This window comes from Melanotaenia boesemani, chromosome 6 (assembly GCF_017639745.1).
Source record: "Melanotaenia boesemani isolate fMelBoe1 chromosome 6, fMelBoe1.pri, whole genome shotgun sequence".
Classification (NCBI taxonomy): Eukaryota; Metazoa; Chordata; class Actinopteri; order Atheriniformes; family Melanotaeniidae; genus Melanotaenia; species Melanotaenia boesemani.
This window is the reverse complement of record NC_055687.1, coordinates 35,688,608-35,710,489: the sequence shown is the minus strand read 5'-3', so window position 1 is coordinate 35,710,489 and position 21,882 is coordinate 35,688,608. Positions and strand designations below refer to the sequence as shown.

General features: G+C 39.8%; 1 protein-coding gene across 3 annotated transcripts in view; it reads right to left on the bottom strand.

Moving 5' to 3' along the window:
- The window catches only part of ascc3 (activating signal cointegrator 1 complex subunit 3), a 193,878-nt gene that overhangs the window by 98,633 nt on the left and 73,363 nt on the right, over nt 1–21,882 (bottom strand). For all 3 annotated transcript variants that reach the window (XM_041987327.1, XM_041987328.1, XM_041987330.1), the window contains exons 9-10: nt 12,416–12,619; nt 8,192–8,332 (exon numbers count right to left, since the gene is read on the bottom strand). In XM_041987327.1, coding sequence (XP_041843261.1) covers nt 8,192–8,332; nt 12,416–12,619 — 345 coding nt within the window. The remainder of the gene's footprint in view (nt 1–8,191; nt 8,333–12,415; nt 12,620–21,882) is intronic.

Here is a 21,882-nt window from a genome sequence, read left to right as displayed (position 1 = left end):
TTTGCTCTCCTATTTTTCACTTATGTGTATGTAACATGTAACTGTTCCTACAGTAATTGCTGGAGTGTGCACTGCTTTCCTCGTGCACGGTGCATGTGGTTGAAGCCATGCCAGAACCTGACTCCACTAGAAACATCAAAAGGACCTGATGAAAGGACTTAGAGGATAAACAGAAGACGACCAAGGCTAGAGAGCGGTGCATCCTGACCACTCCGGACTCCTGGAGATGCACACTGAGCTTCTCTCTCTGACTCTTTGTCTAAATGTGCTGGAAGTAACTCGGTCAAAAGTGAGAAACCAGAGAAAGAAGGTGAACAAAGCTAAATGGAGCCGAGAAAGAGGGCTGCAGAGCTGCCGTGAATCTGACTAATCATTCTCTCTGGGAAATCTTTTCATATGACCCGACTAAGTGGAAACTTTACAACACCTCCAGATTAGCTGGAATTGGCCTCATTTCCTCTATAGACACCAAACCTAAACCTTCTTTTTTTGTATTTCTAAGTGCCTCAAGGCTTATCAACTTTAACTTTAAGCTGTGCAATCTTTCAAATCCCACTCTTTTGGATTTAATAGATATGCATGTTTCCCAACCAGCTGCAGGAACCAGGCTCTCCATCCAAATACATGCCCTACCTTCACTTTTCATCTCTGTGAAAAATCCAACCTCCTTCTCACGTCTCACACACTCCACCACTAAAAAACCCTCAAACATACAAACAAAGCTCTGCTGATTATTACTGAGCTGCTTCAGCAATCCATTAATTATTCATCAGAAGTAAAAACATCCTATTGACTGGAAAATTAAACTTATCAACTGAATATGCAAAACTTTCCACTGCGACTGCTTAATTGGGGAAAAAGAAAGAAAGAACCAACCGACTGTGTCAGCACAATGTCGTGTTTCTGCTGGGTCATGCCCTGCTGTAACACACAACTTAACGGTTCACTGAGGTTTTTACGGTTTAATCCTGACTGTAAAAGCTGTCATGTATTATAGCGTGCGTAGTTAAAAAAAGGCAGCTGTGCAGCCATGTTTTATGAGTTGTGAAGCTAAACGGTTAATGTGTGGACGCTGCAGCACAGATTTCATTCAAAGCAGAAAGTCCAAACGTAAATATCACAAATATGACCCGAGTCAAGAAAGCAGCTTTTATACAAATCCTGAGCCTGGTCTCAGCAGACAATTTGTAAATGAGAGTGGTGCTTTTCAACCAGCACATGTCATGCCTCTAGACCAGGGGGTCGAACCCATTTTAGTTCAACGAACTGAAATTTCTAGAGAAAAATAAGTTCCAGCAATATTTTGCCTCAGTTACGCATTCACGTTTTATTTAATGACATATTTTACTCTCTTAATTTTTATTATTTCTATCACACACACACACACACACACACACACACCCATATTATATATAATAAAATCACCAAACATTTAATCCCAGGTGTCTGGAAGTGAAAAATCTAGCATAATCCATAATTTTCCGCATCTAGAAGTATTTAGAAATGCACATATGGATACATTTCAACATGTATGTAGTAGTCCAGACCACCTGAACTGACTCACCTCATCAAACAAACTGAAGTCAACTTTATCGAAAGATAAAAAGATGGAACTGCCTTGGAAATGTTTTACATTTAAACAGAACATGAAACCTTATATGGACAGATTAGCCATTACAGTTTTAATTAAAATATTAGTTATATTCAGCCATTTTCATATTTACCAAATTAATCCAGCGACTGGGCCAGATTAGACCCTCTGGTGGGCCAGTTTTGGCCCTCAGGCCATATGTTTGATCTTTTTTGATAAAAAATTAATTCTTAATTTTGTCTTTACTGTTTTGTAACCATGGTAATACCATTAAATGCACGGAAAATGCTGCTTTTAACATAGATCCATAACATACATAGATATACATACAAGACAAAATACAACATATAGTAAATAAGATGAAATAGAGTAAAAATAAGATCAAATAAAATAAAGTAAAACTATGCAGAGCATAATGTATAATATATATTATATTTTTCTTATTTTAAATAAAGACACATGAGGTAGCTTATTAAGGCACGAAGTGGAACTATCATCTACTCAACCCTGAGTTCAGGGTTCTTACTGCTGTGGGGTAAAAACTGTCCCTGAACCAGTTTGTCCTTGCAGTGGCTGATCTGTACCGCCTGCCTGCGGTAACAGATCTAACGTGGTGACCGGGGTGAGAGGAATCCTGGATAATTTTGCCAGCCTTCTGGAGGCAGCGGGCATCAACTCTGAAAACAAAATCCCAACTCCAAAACACTTGAGTCTCTGTTAAAATGTGAATATGAACAGAATTAAATGATTTCCACCTCTCATTAACCCATACTTCAATCCCAACAGAACATGAACAACATATTAGATGTTTATCCCAACTAGGGCTGGGCGATATGGCCTAAAAATAAAATCTCAGATTTTTTTATAACCAAATCAGATTTCTGATTTTAATAGATTTTTTTTCTCTTCTTTTACAAAACAAACTTATTAAACACATTTATTTGTTTATATAAATAAATGCCAGCAAAAATAAAGCATATGTCATAGTTTTTCCACCATATAAACGACTTCATATCTTACACAGAAATATGCAACACAAAGCATCTGTGATCTCTTTCCATCTGGATCTTTATCATACAAGATCCACTGCAGAAATAATTCCCCTGATGAAGGTTGTCTCTTAACTAGAGTCTGTGGAGTACAGTTGACCTCTGCATCTCATAGAGAGCAGCATTTCTCACTGCAGTTATACGCACAGCTAAATCCCTAAAGGGCCACTTCACTGGAAATCTGTCAGACAAACACCGTTCTGGTGTGGAGGAAGGGCTAAGTCTGCTGTTCACTATGGAAAAAAAAATCCAGATTTTCATAAAAATAAATCGCCAGAAATGGAAAATTCGATTTATCGATTTTATCGATTAATCGCCCAGCCCTAATCCCAACTGTTTTTGACACAAGGTTGTAGTACAGACCAGTTTCAGCAAAAAGACATCCAAGTATCAGTACAGATACTGGGACTTTCACAGTAAAACTTTAGCATCTGTGTCAGTTTTAATATTTTGATCTATTGAACTTCGACTGCAGCCTCTACAGAGTCAGTATGTAGATTCTCCAGATGATCCCATTCCCAGGCGATCAGCAGAAATATCGGAGCACAAATCCTAGCCACCTTAACACCAAGACGAACCCCGAGACCCGCCCAGAAAGTGTCAGAGGAAGGCCCCAGCCAGACCACCCCTTGGCCACTGGGCCTTTACTAAATCTGGTTTTACCGTGACATCAACTTTCTGTTTAGTCTATGTGACAAACCACTTCATGTAACAGGACAATGTTTCCTCTTGAGCAATAAATTGTAAAACGTGAAGGATGAACTTATTTAACTGTATTTTTGCTGTTAGTCTCTTGGTTCTTTATAGTTCATTGCTGAATGAGTGCTCTTTTATTTTTACTTGCACTAAAAGTAATTTCAACTACTGATTAGCCAATCTGTACAAATAACATGCAAAGGCATATTTTTTGTGCAGTCTTTATTAGAATTTAATCTATATGTGTTTATATATTCGTTAGTACTGCATTCATGTTGTCTAAAATTACGGCAAAATAATTTTATTCATGAAGACTCCATAGCCTGGCTCTAGCACATGGTATTTAGTTTACAGAGGTAAAGGCGAAATTTACTGTAAGTTGAACAGGGAACCTTTGTCATTATAACTGGACCCCTTGAGAATTTTCTTACCAAGGTCAAGGTTGATTTTTTCATTCTGGATCTTTGACAGAGGAGTTGGTTATTTTCTCCTTGTATGTTTTTAACTGATTAGTCAGGAACCTTCCAGATTTGTTGCCATGTTCAAAGTTCTCCAAGCAAAGTCTTTGTACCAAGAATTTTGTGTTTTTTTTATGTTTTTTTTTTTTTTTTTAATCTATTATTTTGTTAAGTTCAGGTTTAGTTTTCCTTATACCGTTCAGTGCATGTTCTTGTGGGGAGACATGGTAAGTGTCCTGTAGGGATTTAATTCTGAGTTCTAACTTTGATGGAACAAAAAAGGGAATTATTTTCCCTCGCGTTACTGCTTTTTCTGCTTCCCAAAGAACACATGATGAAGTTTCTGGCAAGTTGTTGTTTTCAGAATCTTTAAGTAATGATGTATTATATCTCCAGTTTCTAGTTGCTGGTTCTTATTTCTCAGAGTGAATGATAGGGGTGTGTGATCACTAATGGAAATGGATGGATTTTGATGAATCTAATCTAGAATAGGAATGGTGAGCTAAAGAAAAGAAGGTGTATTCTCTTAGTGTAGGATGGTGAGAGCGCCAAGCATCACAGAGACCAAAATCCTTAATTTACTGTTTAACAGTTTCTGAGGATTTCCAGGCTCGATGACACCCTGTGGTTCTGTGTTTGTCCAGTATAATGTTAAAATCACCTCTTATAATTAGTGTGTTATCTGAGTGACCATAGAGTGAGGCGAAGAGGGAGTGAAAGAAGGAGGATCATCTACATTTGGACCAGATATATTTGCAATACATAAGTTAAGATTTTGAATAGATAATATAAATATTATAAATCTGCTTTCTGGGTCTGTGATTATGTTATCAATGTCAAAGTTTAACCTTCTATTAATAAGAGTTGTTACTCCTCTTTGGCTAGAATTATAACAAGCTGAATACACGTGTGGAACTGGGCTGTTGAAAGAAGATCTATTGTTGAGTTTGATAAATGAGTTTCCTTTAATAAGACTATGTCTGCCTTCATTTCCTGCTGCCTATTGAAAAATTTTAACTTCTTTTCTCTTGAACCAGCTCCACGCACATTCCAAGTGACAAACCTCATGATCATGATCCGACAACAGGAATGAGGCTACATGCATATGACTGAAGCGTGTTTCTGTGTGCATGCCACTGCTTCTTCGCACGCATGTGTCTTCCAGCTGAGTCTTTACTTTGTTATCAGTCAGTCTTTGCAGCTGCACCAAGTCCTGCTCACATATCACCCCTCCACCCGACTTCTTACTGGTTCTACCTATAGACCTCTTGGATTTTCTGATAGACTAATGATTTTAGCTGTTCTACGGTTGAGGTTAGTTAGTAAAGGAAAGCATAACCTTGCGGAAGAATGAACTTCTGGATCATCCTTCCAATAACATGTAAATTCTCCATACATGGTTTAAAACACAGCTGAAGACATGTTTATTCTTGTTGACTTGGTGCTTTACAAATAAAATTGGAACTTGTAATTATTATTTAACACATATATCTGCCTGAAATCCACAGATGTGTGTTAATCCACTTCAATAGAGCCTCATGGGGAAAATCACTGTTTTGGAAAGGAAGCTTTGAGACAAAGGACTAAAGAGGAAATTAACTAAATACGCGGAGAGGGAAAACAAACTCTCTAACTCCCTGCACAATCCTGCTCATTAATCTAAGAAAGAAACAGTACAGAAATGCTCTGATTATTCATCAACAAATACTTTCATATTATTTAAATTTTTATACTGAAAATATATTTGACAGCTGACCCAAAACCATGTGTGCATCTTATAATCCCTGTTTTATCATCATTGGAGCTGGATTATGGTGGAGGAAGAGCTGCTCTGGAAGTTTTAATAAAGAACAGAAGAAAGCTGCAGACAGAAGCCACATGAACTGCCATGATTAAAGAACAAAACGCTAAGTGAGATCTTACTGAAGTCAGTTAGATGGTGCAGGAAAACGTTTTCTATTACATTTCTGACTGTCGGGTGGACAGTTGGGCTTGAATCCCCGTGTTTCCATCAAAGGGGCTAATCAAGCTACCAGTATGTATTTCAGATATCACATGGATACTGGGAAGACAAGACTGTGAAAGTTTAGCTGAAGTCAGTTCAATCAGAACCAGTTCTGATTGAAAGTGTTTTTCTCAGTTATGTCTAAACTAAATTCTACTTCAAATCACTTATATTGTTATTTTTGAAGCAAAAATACACCACAGTATAACAGAAGTGCATGTTGTCCTTTCTGCTGGTGGTACTGTAGCTCTTTATCAGCCGCCGCTAACCTGCCCTTCTGACAGGGGTGTTTTTAACACATCAACTAAGGACTTTTGACTTTTCAGTCCTTTGAAAGCCAGTTAAAGTAGTTGGTAGTCAGGCTGAGTGGTTACCACCTACAGCAGCATAGTTAAGTAGTTTTTAGACCTCTGGAAAATCCAAACGTTTCATTAATAACAACAGAAAGAAAAACAAAACCAGGAACATTTGAGTCTACAGTGGATGTAAATGTTTTACACCCTTGTTAAAATGGAACCAGAACTAATTGTTTCCAGTCCTTTAAAGGGCAATCCAACAAAAACAAAGTATATTCACCATTTATTACCGTGTTACATGTCAGATTTATTGTAGTGCATTACTGCACTGGCTCCCCGTGCATTTTAGGATACATTTTAAGGTTCTTTTAAATGTTTATATAATGTCTTAATGGTCTTGGGCCTTCTTATTTATTGGATCTGCTTTAAAATTATGAACACTCACGGACCCTGAGATCTTCTGGTACTGGCCTTAGTTGTTCCCGAAGTCAGAAACAGACCTTATGGTGAGGCTTTGTTTCACCACTACGCCTAAACTGGATGGTTCCTGTGGTTGCACACTCTGTGGTCATGGGTGGGCGGGCTTCAGGTGTGACTGGATCCCCAAGATACCATTTCCTCACAGCTGCGTCAAGCCAGATGTTTTCATTCTAATGATATTTTATACTTAGATTCAGTTAAGAGACAGTAACTAGGCATGGGAGTTCATGTTGGTAAAGAATGGGGTATGGGCGTGTGGTGGGAGTGTGCATGCGCTTTGTTTGTATGTGTGTGAGAGTGTGTGTGTGTGAGATTGGGTGTGAAAGAGACTACTATGAGGTGTGTTTTGATTTCCTGTTATTCACTCTGGTGTATGAAGGCTTTTAAATTTTGTTTTTAATATGCAGAATTAGTTTTTATTATGTAAAGCACTTTGTCTTGCTTTGTGCATGAAGACCGCTGTAGGAATAAAATCGATAAATCAATCAATCAATCAATCAATCAATCAATCAATCAATCAATCAATCAAATTTTATTTATAAAGCACACTTTTCGTGTACAAAGCAACACAAAGTGCACCACTAACCAGAAGGTCAGTGGTGTTATTAACCAGGAGGTCAGCTGTGGTATAAACTAGGTCAGAGGCGTTATTAACCGGCAGGTTACATGTGTGATTGACCAGGTAAGAGGTGTTATTAACCAACAGGTCAGTGGTGTTATTAACCAACAGGTCAGTGGTGTTATTAACCAACAGGTTACATGTGTGATTGACCAGGTAAGAGGTGTTATTAACCAACAGGTCAGTGGTGTTATTAACCAACAGGTCAGTGGTGTTATTAACCAACAGGTTACATGTGTGATTGACCAGGTAAGAGGTGTTATTAACCAACAGGTCAGTGGTGTTATTAACCAGGAGGTTAGATGTGTAATTAACAAGGTCAGACGTGTTATTTATTGGGAGGTAAAATGTGTAATTAACCAAGTCAGTAGTGTAATAAACCAGGTCAGAGGTGTTATTAACTGGGAGGTTAGATGTGGAATTACCAGGTTAGAGGTTTTATTAAGCAGGAGGTCAGCGGTGTAATTAACCAGGAGGTTAGCGGTGTGATTAACCAGGTAAGAGGTGTTATTAACCAGGAGGTCAGCTGTGTAATTAACCAAGTCAGTGGTGTAATGAACCAGGTCAGAGGTGTTATTAACCGGGTAAGAGGTTGTATTAAGCAGGAGGTCCTCTGTTTAATTAACAAGGTCAGCAGTGTAGTTAACCAGAGGTCTTATTAACTGGGAGGTTAGATGTGTAATTAACCAGGTCAGAGGTGTTATTAAGCAGAAGGTCAGAGGTGTTATTAACCAGGAGGTCAGAGTTAACTAATCATAATAAAAAGACACCTTTTATAGTACATTTTCCTTATTAAAGAACACAATCAGCAGGTGGATGTTGGAGACTCAGGTGACTTGGACCCTGATGGAGGGATATTGTTGCAGTTCAGGGAACGGATCTGGTTTGTGTTCAGTCAGTTACTCTGATGGTTTTAGGAAGACCAGAAATATAATTTAATTACCTGTCTTAACTGTAAAGTGTGTGTAGGAGTATGATGGTGTGTGTGTGTGTGTACCTGTGTTCGGAGGATCTCTCCTTTGGTTAGCTGCATGTCTCCAGTGAGTTCTTTAACTGTGATGCCCAGTGGTTCCAGCCGCTTACTGAAGTAATTAGTCATCTCTGCTGCCAAGGCCTTCATCGGAGCCACATATACGATCTACAGAAAGAGAGAGAGGAGCGTGGAAAGAAACAGGGTAGAGGACAGACAGAGCTAAGGTGAGTGAGGTAGAAAATGGAAGACTGGAAGGACACTGTGGTGATAAATGAGAAAACACAAGCAGGATCATTTGTTCCCTGGCAACCAGCACAAATCACAATTTATTGAGTAACATGCCAGACACTTGCTTGCCTAAAGTTTAATGGTGATGTATGAAAAGTGGCCGTCGTCACTGGCCGACAATGTGAATCATTAAGTGTGTTTGTGAGTGTAAGCCATCACCAAAGAGAACAAAGGCTTTGGGATGTCTGAATTATTTATCAGCCTGTGTGTTCGGATCCAACGCTGTGGTTTTATGAAGACGTACAACAATGTTTTTATAACAAATCATTTTTTCAACTGGGCATTTTAGCTTCTATTTTCCAACAAGTCCTTTAATTTACATTCATCTCAGCTCAAATAATCTCATTATATCTATCTATATATATCTATAAAAAAAAAAATATATATATATATATACATACACACACACACACACATATACATACATATATGTTTAATGTTTAATTCAGACAGGTCAAATACATTTCACCAAACATACATAGAGACATCTAACAATATAATTGTACTTAATTGACATGTCCGAAAAGGGGAAGGGAGAAGTAAAACTTATTTATTACTACCCCTTCGTCCATTATAATAATTACACTTTACAATCATTCCTGCTTCCTAAAACTTATGGATTTAAGAAAGGAGAAAGTATAATTATGCATGGTGCTCCAAGCACTTCCATGGCCACAGGTGTATAAAAGTCAAGCACTGGGGCATGCAGACTGCTTCTACAAACATTTGTGAAGGAATGGGTCGCTCTCTGGAGCTCTGTGAATTACAGCTAGTACTGAGATAGGATGCCACCTGTGCAACAAGTCTAGTTGTAAAAATTTCCTCACTTCTAAATTTTCCACAGTCAGCTGTCAGTGGTATCATAACATGATGGAAGCAGTTGGGAACAACAGCAACTCAGCCATGAAGTGGTAGGCCCTGTAAAATGACTGTGCGGGTCGGCGGATGCTGAGGCGCATAGTGTCACGAAAGTCGGCAACTTTCTGCAGAGTTGATTGCTACAGAGCTCCAAACTTTATGTGGGCTTCAGATCAACTCAAGAACAGAGTAAAGAGAGCTTCGGGGATTGGGTTCCCACAGCCGAGCAGCTGCATCCAAGCCATACATCACAAAAAGCAATGCAAAGCAGTGGTGTAGAGAACACTGCCAGTGGACTCTGGATCAGTGGAGACGTGTTGTCTAGAGTGATAAATCGCGCTTCAACATCTGGTTTGTCTGATGGAAGAGTCTGGGTATGACAGTTGCCTGGAGAACAGTACTTGTCTGACGGCATTGTGCCAGGTATAAAGCTTGGTGGACGGGGGATTATGGTTTGGGGTTGTTTTTCAGGACATGGGCTTGGCCCCTTAGCTCCAGTAATAGGAACTCCGAATGCTTCAGTTTACCGAGAGATTTTGGACAATTCCATGCTGCCAACTTTGTAGGAACAGTTTGGGAATGGCCCTTTCCTGTTTGCTGTTATGGCTGCAAAGGGTGGGCCAACATCATATTGAACTCATTCGATTAAGAATGGGGTGTCTATTATTCTGCACAGTGGTGTGATGGTTAGCATCACAGCCTCACAGCAAGAAGGTCGCTGGTTCGAGCCTCAGCTGAGGGAAGGCTCTAACGGTGGCCTTTCTGTGTGGAGTTTGCATGTTTTCCCCGTGTATGCGTGGGTTCTCTCCAGGTATTCCGGCTTCTTCCCACCGTCCAAAGACATGCATGTTAGGTTAACTGATCACCTGAAATTCTCCCCAGGTGTGAGTGGTTGTTAGTTTCTCGGTGTTGGCCCTGGGATGGACTAAAAGCACTCTACTACTACGAAATTATATTTTTGCTTCAGAGACTAATGAAGTATTTTCATTTCATTTTCATTTTAAGCAGGTTTAGCAGCCCATCTGAAAAAATGAAGTAAATAAATAAATAAAATTAAGTTCTGAGTCACAGACCAGTGATGTGCCAAATTACAAATATTAATCTTTAAAAGTCCTGTTTTTCTGTAGTAATTTCATTTTAGCTGGATTGTAGATATTGATAGGATGTGGTACCTGTAGCAATAAAAACCTGACAGAAACTCAACGGAACAGAACCAAACCAGACTGTTTAACTTGTAAACACCTCATTTAGAAGTACCTGTATCTGTAGACAAAACATGAAAGTAGATGAACAGAGACAAGAGGATGAAGACTTTTTGGCTCACTTCTCACAACAAAAAACTTTGATTTGGATCTCATTTGCCAGTTTTATTGTTGTTGTTTTTTAAGAATATTGGTTTATCCAGGAGATCTAAAACCTGCAAACACCTGCCTTTAGATTCACAATCAGCTCATGTTTTCCATGAAATAGTAAAATGTCTCAGTTTCAACATCTGATATGTTGTTTATGTTCTACTGGGAATAAAATATGGCTTGATGGGATCTGAAAATCATTGCATTCTGGTTTTATTTACATTTAACAGAGATACATGAGTTGTAATAAATAACATTTACAGTCTCTTATCTGGAACTGAGAAAGCAAATACAGTGAAATAATCCTACGAAGTGATTTGGAGGAGAAAGCTTGTATGAATGTGCCAAACCGGGAGGGAATAATTAAAGGCAAAACAAGTAGCATTGACACCTAGCGTTCCAAATCAGAACCTCAGTCGAAAGAGTAAAAAGACGGAGAGCGTCAACCCCCCCCAGCAAACGCCAGCAAACATCATGATGAGGAGTGAAGATGATTCACACACACAGTAAGTCGCTATGCTTTGCAATGCTAGTGCTAATTTACGTTAGCATAAAATAGAGCGTAAACAAAAGCTACATTAACAACAAATGCCACGCAGCGGCTGTTTTCCCTTCGTCTCACTTAATAAATTAATTTAATAGTAATTTCATAAGTTTATAAGGACAAACACAGTTTTCACTCGGTCCAAACATCATTACATTTGTTGCTGTAAACTAACAGGCCACCAATTTACTCCACTAATACATCCATACAGTCACACATTCATTTAATGAGTGCCGAGAAATAAATTAGACTAAAATCTTTGTGCTGAGGAGAAACTTTTCCAGCTCAGACTTCTCCACCTTTCAAAAGATTCTCCAATACTGATCCTCTTTTTATTCTGTTATAGGTCGTTTGCTGTTTTAGCTGGATGCCGAGGCTTCTTAGGTTTTTCTGAAACTATTTCTGGTCCGCTTCTTTTACTAGCTTCCATACCTGCAGGCTCATTTTGCCGACATCAAATACCAAACGCTGCCTTGTTGTTGTTAGGCAACCGTGGAGAGTCGCATATGATTGGATAAGAAACCAGGAAGTAGGAAAGAGCAACACAGTACACCGAAGTTACTCTGGTACGGAACTCTTATTTTGAAGGAGAAAAACTTGACAAAGACATTGTTGATGTAGGAGACAGATTGTTCATAGGGAAGCTTCCTTTTATCTCTCGCAGCAAAGGAGAACATTTTAAATTATTTTTAAGGAGAAAATCCTAATTATTCAGCCTTTAAGAAACCTCATCCAAACCTGGGTGTCTAAATGTTAAACATGAGCTTATTCCACACAACACAATAATTATTCTGGGTTTTACTGTTTAGCATGTTTCTGCTGCAGTATTTAAATGTTGTTTATAGAGTCAATTCATTTTCTACGTGTAAGATTAAAAAATACAGGTTGGATAAGCATTAAATGACAGCGCTAATCCACACCAAGCGTCTGGGAGGAACATGACCACATAAATCCAGCTGTCCTTGACTTAAAACTATCATTAACATGCTGCCTGGAAACTCCGTGATCTGAATCTCTGCATCCAGCTCCAACATTTTAGCAAAGAGGAAGTTAATCTCTGTAACTCAAGTTCAGACACCACTTAGTGGAGCAACACCGGAGACATGCAGCAGTTATCGCTGCCATGACAAGCAGTGACAATAAACAACTCAATCTACCACACCTCTGGTCAATGTGTGTGTGAGTGGGTGTGTGTCAGCATCAGACCTTGAATTCATCCTTCTTGATGACGCCACCAGGCTGCAGGTGCTGGCGAATCTCATGGAGGACGGTCAGCATGGCGATGTTGGTCTTGCCAGCTCCAGTGGGAGCACAGATCAGAAGGTTTTCATTGGTGTTGTAGGCGGTCTCAAACACCAAGGACTGGATCCGGTTCAGGCGCTTCATCCCCTTGAAGACCAGCTGCCCGATCTGAGATAGAGACGTTAACAGAGGGATGGAGAGAAAGAGGTTAACATCTCTCTATCATGGAGGATGATATCAATGTATAGGAACATCTTCAAAGCCTGGAGGTTGACAGAAATGTTTAGGTTTTAGTTTCTAAGAGGTGTTTCCTGGTGGTGGATCGGGAGATTCTCAACATGGATGAGCAGCGACTGTGTGATACTACCATGCTGTAATGGAGCAAAATCTCTGAGTGATGTTTCCAACACCTTGCTGATTTTATAATGAGAATTAAGAGGTCCAACCTGGCTCTAGACGGTGGTCCTGATAAAGTGTCTACTTATTAGAGGTGAACAGGCTGGATGTCCAAACTTCTGCCTGTAATTCAGTGTTTAAGAATCCTTACAAAATGTTTGATTTCATCGAAATTCATGGAAAAATCTTGCCACAACTACTTTTCAATAACTGGAGGAAATTGTTTTATTGAACTTATTTTAGCATAATAAAACATTTCAAATTAAACAATTCCTTAAACTAAAAATAAATAGATGTAATTTTCTAATTTTCTAATTATTTAATTCTAAAAGGATTAAAAAGAAAAAAAAAAAAGAAAAAAAAAAGATTTTTATACATTATCTTTTCTCTATCTAAAGATTTGGTAGATGCTACCTGTACAAGAAAGTCCAGGATCAGTGTCAGCTCTGTACTGGTTACCCAGTTTCCATTGGCAACTAGATCTGGGCCAGCACCAACTATTTAGAGCAGTTGGCCCCAAAGGCAACAGTATTTTCTGTGACAAAAACTCACAGTGCAGCTTCTTCTACCACCGCGCTGACATTAAACACAGACAGGTGATCTATTACGGCGTCTGAGCCTCGCTGTGAGGCGCAGTACCAAAGAAAAGTGTGCACGTGGTGGGATCGGCTGTCACTCAAGCTGCCCTCCGTCTGCTTTCCCTATGGCAACAGAGAGTGGGTGATGGACCTCAATCTCACACAGCATCTGATGAGAACAGAACCACAGTGAAGGATGGTCGACGTCACACATACATGTTCTGAAGCACATGGGAGAATAAAGTTTCCTTCTAAGGTCCAAACACACGTTTACAGACCACATAACCCAATTAGCTTCTGATTTCATGCTGGATGAAGACTACAGACACTGAAAATGGAAAATATCCATCGAGTCAACATAATTTTTTGCACCAGATTTCAAATGTTAATCCCGAGAAAAGCCACATAGAAACTGTACTCATTGTCTAGATGTGAGCAGATGTTGCTTTAAAACCTCCATGTACTTTTCAGCATTGATGGAGCTTCACAGATGTGGAAGCTGCCCAGAAACTAAATCAATGTTAATTAAAAAAAATGTCCAACTTTTCTTAGTCCAATATTTCTGTTGCACAAGTGTTATAAAATATCTCACAATGTTTTCCAACCATATTCTCTCCATGAGAGTTTGTTTTCCAGTGCTGATCAATGATCTTTTCCCCACCATTCACTGACATTATCCTTCTTGACCCTTTCTCCCATTTTTCTTTTATATATACTTTGTTCTGACCTTTTAAATGTTACAATTTATACAATTTTGAGAGTCATTTCTTTCCCAGATCTGATTCATTTGCCAAAAAAATAATTTAATAATTCCTGACTATCTCATCTAAATTGAACTTTTTAATAGTTTGTTCCATATAATGCTGAAGATATCTGACACATTGACTCATTGCCTGCAGGACGCTGGCCTATGAGGTCCAGATTTGGTGACCCCTGCTCTAGAGGCGTATTTACATGCAAAAGCATTAAGTTTTTAAGAAAGAAAAGAGAAAAAAAAATCCTCTGAGATTTTATTTTTGCCCAGCTCTAGATGAAGGGGGTTCACATTCTCAGGTGGCCAGGGCTCTGCAGTTTCATATTTTATCCATACAACATGTTTGTACTGCTCCTTTTTTTTTACCTTTATTGAAGAAGAGGCGAGTGTAAGTAAGGACAGCATGCCAGAACTGTTTCATACATGGTTGTCATGAGGGTTTGACCAAAATCAACCAAGACATAGAAGGATCACCATGGAGATTATATTCATGTGTGTTCCCCACCACCATATCCAGTTTTCTACTCCTCTCACCAGCATTTAATCCACTCATTTTCTTCTATCTCCCTCCTAATAATGCTGGTTCAGGGTGCTGTGAGCTTAGGCAGCAGTATTATTTATTCAAGGATTCATTAGAAGTATGTCATCACTTTCCTCTTCCCCTCGTTTCGCTTCAACACTTACAGAAAGAAATAATTAAAGAGCACATGTCAGGGAAGGATGTGCCTTGTGCAGTTCGGAAGTTGGCCCTGCAGCCTAGCAGGAAGGAAGAGGTTATTAATGCATCAAAGAGCAACTTTATTAGAGTCCACTTAAGCTGGAGGGAGTGAGTGTAGTGTTGAGGGTCCACGGGCCTCTGATGAACGGCCTGGCACAGCCATGAAAATTTACATGAGATAGTTTGACAGGTTTCAAGCCTAATGCCAGTTACAACACCAGCAAGTTTGTACAAAAGCACTACCTGGAAAAGACAAAAGAACTTTCCAAGGGTTGATTGGAAACTTCTCTGGTTGATAATAAAAAGAATACGGTTCCCCCAGCACAATTATTCCAAGCCCCAACAATTAAGCAGTACCCCTGGAGAGTCCACAATCATCTTCATTCCAGGATATCCTCGCTTTTTAACCACCTTCCCCTTCTCATAGCCAACCGGCTTCTTTGTCAGTCTGGTTTTAAGCAGAACAGAAGCTACACTTTTTAATGATAATGGTTCTTAATGATCTTTTACTCTTTACTGACTCAGCTCTTTTAGCTAATTTAAATCTCAGTGCTGCTTTCGATACTGTACAGCATTAAAGCATTGAAATCTATGGAAGAGCAGCTGAATGGTTTGAATAATTTCTGATTAATAGAAGTTTCTCTGTTAATGTTGATGTGTTCTCCTCTTCAGCCCCTCTCTACTGTGGAGTTCCCCAGGGGTCTATTCTGGTCCGATTATTTTTCCCCTCTAAATGCTTCCTCTAGGTTTTATGTTTAGAAAAGATGGCTCCTGGAACACCATATGTGGATGATACCCAGGTTTACATGCAACAACAGCCAAACTCCCTTCAACACGGAGGTTGATTGTTTAGAAGATGTAAAGTCCTGGATGGACGAAAACTTTCTCAATATGAATAAGAACAAGAATGAAGTCATGTCGTTTTTTCTTCAAACTGCAATGCTAACCAAAAAACTGATCTCGGTCCTTTGTTCCCCTATTATAAATCTACAATAAGGAACCTTGAAGGAATTTTTGTACATTTTCATTTAACAAACATATAAATAATGTGATCAGTTGGGTTGTTGTCCAATACTGATATTGCAGCCATTAGTATTGGCCAATACTGATATAAATCTGATACTATATCAGCACGGATCATTTTTACTTTGACTTATTTTGTAGTGCGAAAGGTGAGAAAAGGCTTGATCAAGTTATGTTACTCAGCAAATAGTCAGCGACAGTAGGTATGAGGAAAAAAACTGACCCATTTATTATTAACCATAGGTTGCATAAATTTGAATCTTAAACATAAGAATATACAAGTGAATTAAATAAATAATAAATTAAAGGACCCTAAAAATAACATCAATAAATTAAATATTAACAAAAGGTTATATTTTAAAGTACAAAATAACAATTCAAAGATATTTTAATTGTTTTATACTGTCAGTATATACAAAGGATAATGTAGCGAGGCTTAAAGTGCCGGATCAAGCGTTTAAACCCGACATTACTCACCACTGACAGATGCTGGTCATCGAGCACAATAAACTGGCCTATCTTTTCTGTTATAGTGAATGCCTTTTTGCCATCCTGTGGGAGTTTGTCACGCTTTACAAGTTTCAGACTGCGTTGGCTGTTTGAAGGAGACAGAAGTTAGTTTCTTTACCTCAGTGGTCCTGTGAAAATCCTCATGCAGTTTTTTGTGATGCTGCTTCAAATGCACGATAAAGTTGGACGTATTAAACTTCCCCGGTTTTGTTCCACCTCGGGAAACGTGTGCATTACAAGTGTTGCACTCAGCTGCAATGTCTGTTTTAATACTTTAACGAAAAATACCCCCACGTGACTGACAGCACTTCTGCTCCTTGCTGCTTTGCTATCACACGCTGCTGTGACCCAAGGGCTCTGTATGCTGGATCCGGGCGATGCGGGATAGAATTGCTGGAGCAGAATATAGAGCGGAATGGACTGCTTATATAGGAGAGCTTATATCGGAAATTTTCTTATGCAGGCCGATATAATCTGATACTGTTTTCTTGGATGGTATCGGACCTGTTTCCGAAATCAATATTGGATCGGGACACCCCAGTTGTTTTTTTCAGCGCAGACCTCTTTTCATGGTCAAGTTTTTCTCATCTTTCACATTTTTAGCAGATTTTTCATGCTTTTATTTATTCTAGACTTAAATACTGAAACAGCCTCTACTCGTGAGTCCGTCCTTCTGTCCTGTCTGCAGATGGTCCAAAACACTGCTGTCCAGATGTTTCCTGCCACTCAGAAAAAGGCCATATCACACCTGTTTTGGCTCCCTGTTTGTTGTAGAGTTGATTTTAAGATGTTATTGTTTGGTTTTAAGTCTTCAATAACTTCTTTAACTCCTCATACTCCTTGTCCAGTGGTTCAAGTTAAAACAAAGAGGGAACAGCCTTCCATCCACACTAAAACTTCTTTTTTTTCTGTTTTCATTATTGTGTGTGTTATATTGTCATTTTGTCGATTTTTAATTCATTCATTCATCCTCTGTACCGCTTGTTCCATGACGGGTCGCAGGTGAGCTGGAGCCAATCCCAGCATTACCAGGTGAGAGGCAGGGTACACCCTGGACAGGTCACCAGTCCATCGCAGGGCCAACAGATAGGGGACAAACAACCATTCACACTTGCACACACTCCTAGGGGGAATTTAAAGTAATCAATTAACCTAACATGCATGTCTTTGGACAGTGGGAGGAAGCCGGAGTACCCGGAGAGAACCCACGCATACACGTCTTTGAAACATCAAGTTGCTTATTCACTTCAACTGTTCCTCGTAAGTTCATCTGTGTGTATATATACCCCTTGGTATTCTTTTCACCTTGCCAGTTTATTTTAGTCTTCATGTCATGTCCCTGTCATGTTTCCTGTGTACTCAGTGCTTCATTAGTAAAACCTTTAACTTTTGCACCAGTCTGCCTCCTGCCTTTTCATCAGCCTGCATTTAGGTCCTCATCAAACTTGATAAACTGAACTGGCCTCCCATGGACTCAGCATGCTTTTCCAGCATCACTGCCAGAGACCTGGTGAGACCTGGTGATCCCTGTTGGGATGTGGCCCAGAAATGGACCATGCTCCTAAAATGGTTCCATCCATCGCTTAAGGATTCCACCCCAGCGCCAGGGTCCCGTTCAGTGCTTCAGCATCCCACGCCAGCGACCAGGTCCTGTCCAGCACTTCAGCATTCCATACCACCTCTGGAGGTTCCTGTCTCCGAGGGGGTCTCTTGTGGGGACGCTCCTCTACTCCCGTGGTTCATGTCTCTGAGGGGATCCCGGTCAGGACATTTCTGTGCCCAAGGGGGACACTCCTCCTCCGCTTTTAATGCCAAGGCCTGTATTTGGGCAGATCCTGCTGGATTCACCAGACGTCCAGCACCTGCCGTCGTGGCGTCTGGGCCGCCCTACTGAAAACCAGCTCCTGGCGTTACGGCTTCCGGGCCGCCCTGCTGAAAACCAGCTCCTGGCGTTGCGGCTTCCGGGCCGCCCTGCTGAAAACCAGCTCCTGGCGTTAGGGCTTCCGGGCCGCCCTGCTGAAAACCAGCTCCTGGCGTTAGGGCTTCCGGGCCGCCCTGCTGAAAACCAGCTCCTGGCGTTGCGGCTTCCGGGCCGCCCTGCTGAAAACCAGCTCCTGGCGTTGCGGCTTCCGGGCCGCCCTGCTGAAAACCAGCTCCTGGCGTTAGGGCTTCCGGGCCGCCCTGCTGAAAACCAGCTCCTGGCGTTAGGGCTTCCGGGCCGCCCTCCAGAACTCTGTTTGTTTTGGCCTGGACTGATGGTGAAACTGAGTCAACAGGCTCTCTTCAGATTACATAAAAAAATATAACAGATTTTAAATTATTCATTCAGACTGAATTAATAATAAATAATTTTTTTTTTATATTTAAAGGGGACTAACATGAAGAGATTAATTTATTTACTTTGTTTAAAAAGTATAAAATTAATTTATCCATTATTTATTTTGTTTAGAACTTCACAGAACTTCAGTTGGTCTTGTTATTTGATCCAGACATGAAATTATTTTAATGGTGTATTTATAAACATTAACACAGTTGAATGGAAACGTGTGGATGTAACATGCACACTGAAAGAAAATAAGAAAAATCAGCACACTGCAGTTCACAGGACTTACAGCTGCTACGATGAAGGATAATAAAACTAAATCATCATCATGACTCATTATTATGCTTCTTTACACACTGATTTAAGAGGTGCTGTCAGGTTCAGACAGAAGCTCCTAATAGAAAAAAAAATATTTCCTGGATTTTTTGCCTGTTGATTTGTGGTAAACACCTCCAATTAGCTGATGGCACATTTAGTAAAATGATGTATGTGGGTCTTTATGACATATCAGCCAAAATCATTCCGACAGCTTGCAGTGTTTATTTGCTTTTGTTTTTTGTATTTGTATCAAGGATCCCCATTAGTCTTCCCGGGGTCCAGTATAAAGCCACAATACATGAAATTACCTACAAATTGGTAATGATACAGTTTAACACCCACACCCCACCCCACCCCCACCAAAAAAGAAAAGGATTACAATAAAAAAGAAATACCAATACCATTACCGAAAATACAAGATCAAGTACTAACAGCAGAAAGAACAGATGAGTATGTCCAAATAAATCTAAATATCCACTCGAAAAATCACAATACAAACAGTATTTTCTAAAATCAACACAGTTCATGTCCACTTGGAATCTGACTTCTGATAATAGGAACAAAGAATAGAAATTAGTTAATATTTTTATGTATTTTTTAAGGATGTTTTCGTAAAAATAAATAAAAATTTTACTGATACATCTTTTCATGGGACATGGCAACTTATTACACAAAGAGGTGTCCCTGTATAAACCTGGGGCTGTATTCCTAAAGATTCTTAGTGCAAAGAATTACTTATAATGGCCAAATTCTAAGAATCTAAGAATTTCTGCTAAAAGTGAAGAGGTGATCCTAGTAAAGATAAAAGCTATTCCTAAAGAATCTTAGCTCTTAAGAGAGCTCCTAAGGTCTGTTAGAAGCAGGGACGAGGACTTTTAAGCGGCCTAGGAGTTCCCTAAGCAGAGGAAAAAATGGCGGACAGAAGAGGAAGGAGCGATAGTCTCCAAAGGCTCTATGACAGTAAATTAATTAAACGTTAGATTGGATTGTGCAGGAATCATATTTGTGGTTTTTTGTGAAATATACCTCACCAAACACTTTTATGCTCATTGAGCAGTTGAGCTCCTCTGTTCAGCTGGTTTCCTCGTTCTTTTCTACTACCATCGCTGTTCTCTGGTTTGTGGTAGATCTGACAGAACCGACACTGTTTCTTATAGGCCGGTCACCAATCACAGACACTGGTGGAAGCTGAGCCATTTTAGTCTCGTTAACACCAAATTGAAAGCGCAACAATTACCAGCATGGTGAATAAATGTAAACAAATAAATATAACTATCAGCAGGTGGATACTGTGGAAGTGGGTCTGAGTTTCTACATTTTCTGTAGGATTGTGTTAAAGTATAGCTTACCATTTATATTACAGATTTTCTTTTTATGTTAAATATTATTTATAATTACACAATTTTCATATAGAGTAGATTCTATGGTTAAGTTTATTGATTTGATGGTCCATTCTATGTCCATTTTCACCAAAGGTGTCTAGCTTTTAGGCTCAACCAACCTTTTGAAATGATGACTCATACCGAGCATCGAGGTCAACCACACCTCCTCACTAAGATAGGAGTTTCTAGGGCTGGGCGATTAATCAAATTTTAATCACAATTACGATCATAAAAAATGAAATGATACGATTATTTTTGTCCTTCGCAGTTTCCTCTTGTGCTGTTTTCAGTTGCAAATCGAGCGCCACTTGCAGCGCTCTGCTGTAGACTCCTCCCACAGCCCTGTCTGCTTTAGTTTTATTCAGCGCGAGTTGCAAACAGCTCGCCAGTTAAGGGCTGGACACACGGGAGGTGACGTCGATCCTTCTCCATCATTTTCTATGAATCTTGCGCGATGAGGCGAAAATCGCTGCCCTCCTCCAGCCAAGTGACAGGCGACATTCATGCATGTGAAATGTTGCGCTCGTTCACGCAGACGTGCACACGGGGCTTGCAACGCAACACAAGAAAATAGAAAATGTTCCATTTTGTCAGTCACGACTAAATAATCCACCAGCTTCCCGAGACACAAAGAGACAAACTTCATAAACAAACAGAACTTTTTTTCTCAGTTAACACAGTGAACAACCCGGGATTTAAGAAACTCATCAACACGTTGGACAAACGCATCACTGCCATCTGGCCTCCATGTTAGTGGAGTGTATGATGAGGAAGATGAGGGTGTTGTGAAGGACGTGGCTACAGTCCAATGTTTCGCCACCACTATGGACCTGTGGTCAAGCCGCACCACAGAGCCATATATAAATGTTGCGCTACATTTTATTGACGCAGATTTCAACGTGAAAACAAAATTTCTCCAGACTAATTTTTTCCAGATCACACCAAGCAGAACATAGCTGCTGGTCTGAGACAAACTAGAGCTACTGGGACCTGGTGGAACGAAACTAGTCTGGATTACCATAGACAACACTTTAAATGTCACACAGCGACTACATGACTGAGCAAAGCCTGTCTGGTGATGTGTCTGATATTTTACATGGGAATTTTTTTTTATATAAACGTTGAAGCTGACGCCTGGTACAGATTAGGTATGTCACGATTATTTACTTGAATTATATCAGTGGATCAGCACAACTTCTGCATGGAACGAAAACAACGTTCCACCACTTACGCTTGTGTTGTTTTGTTTTGCTTCTGTGAATGTCGTAGAAGAGGCTGCCTGAGTCGGACACTACGGCAGACGAAGAGTTTTCCCTCTAAAAAATCAGATTAAGACACGCTTGTCGGATTTTCTTATCTTGTTTTAGGGTTAAAGAAAAAAGATGACGAAGGTGAACCTGTGGAGGATGGCTAACCAGCCTGTAAAGCT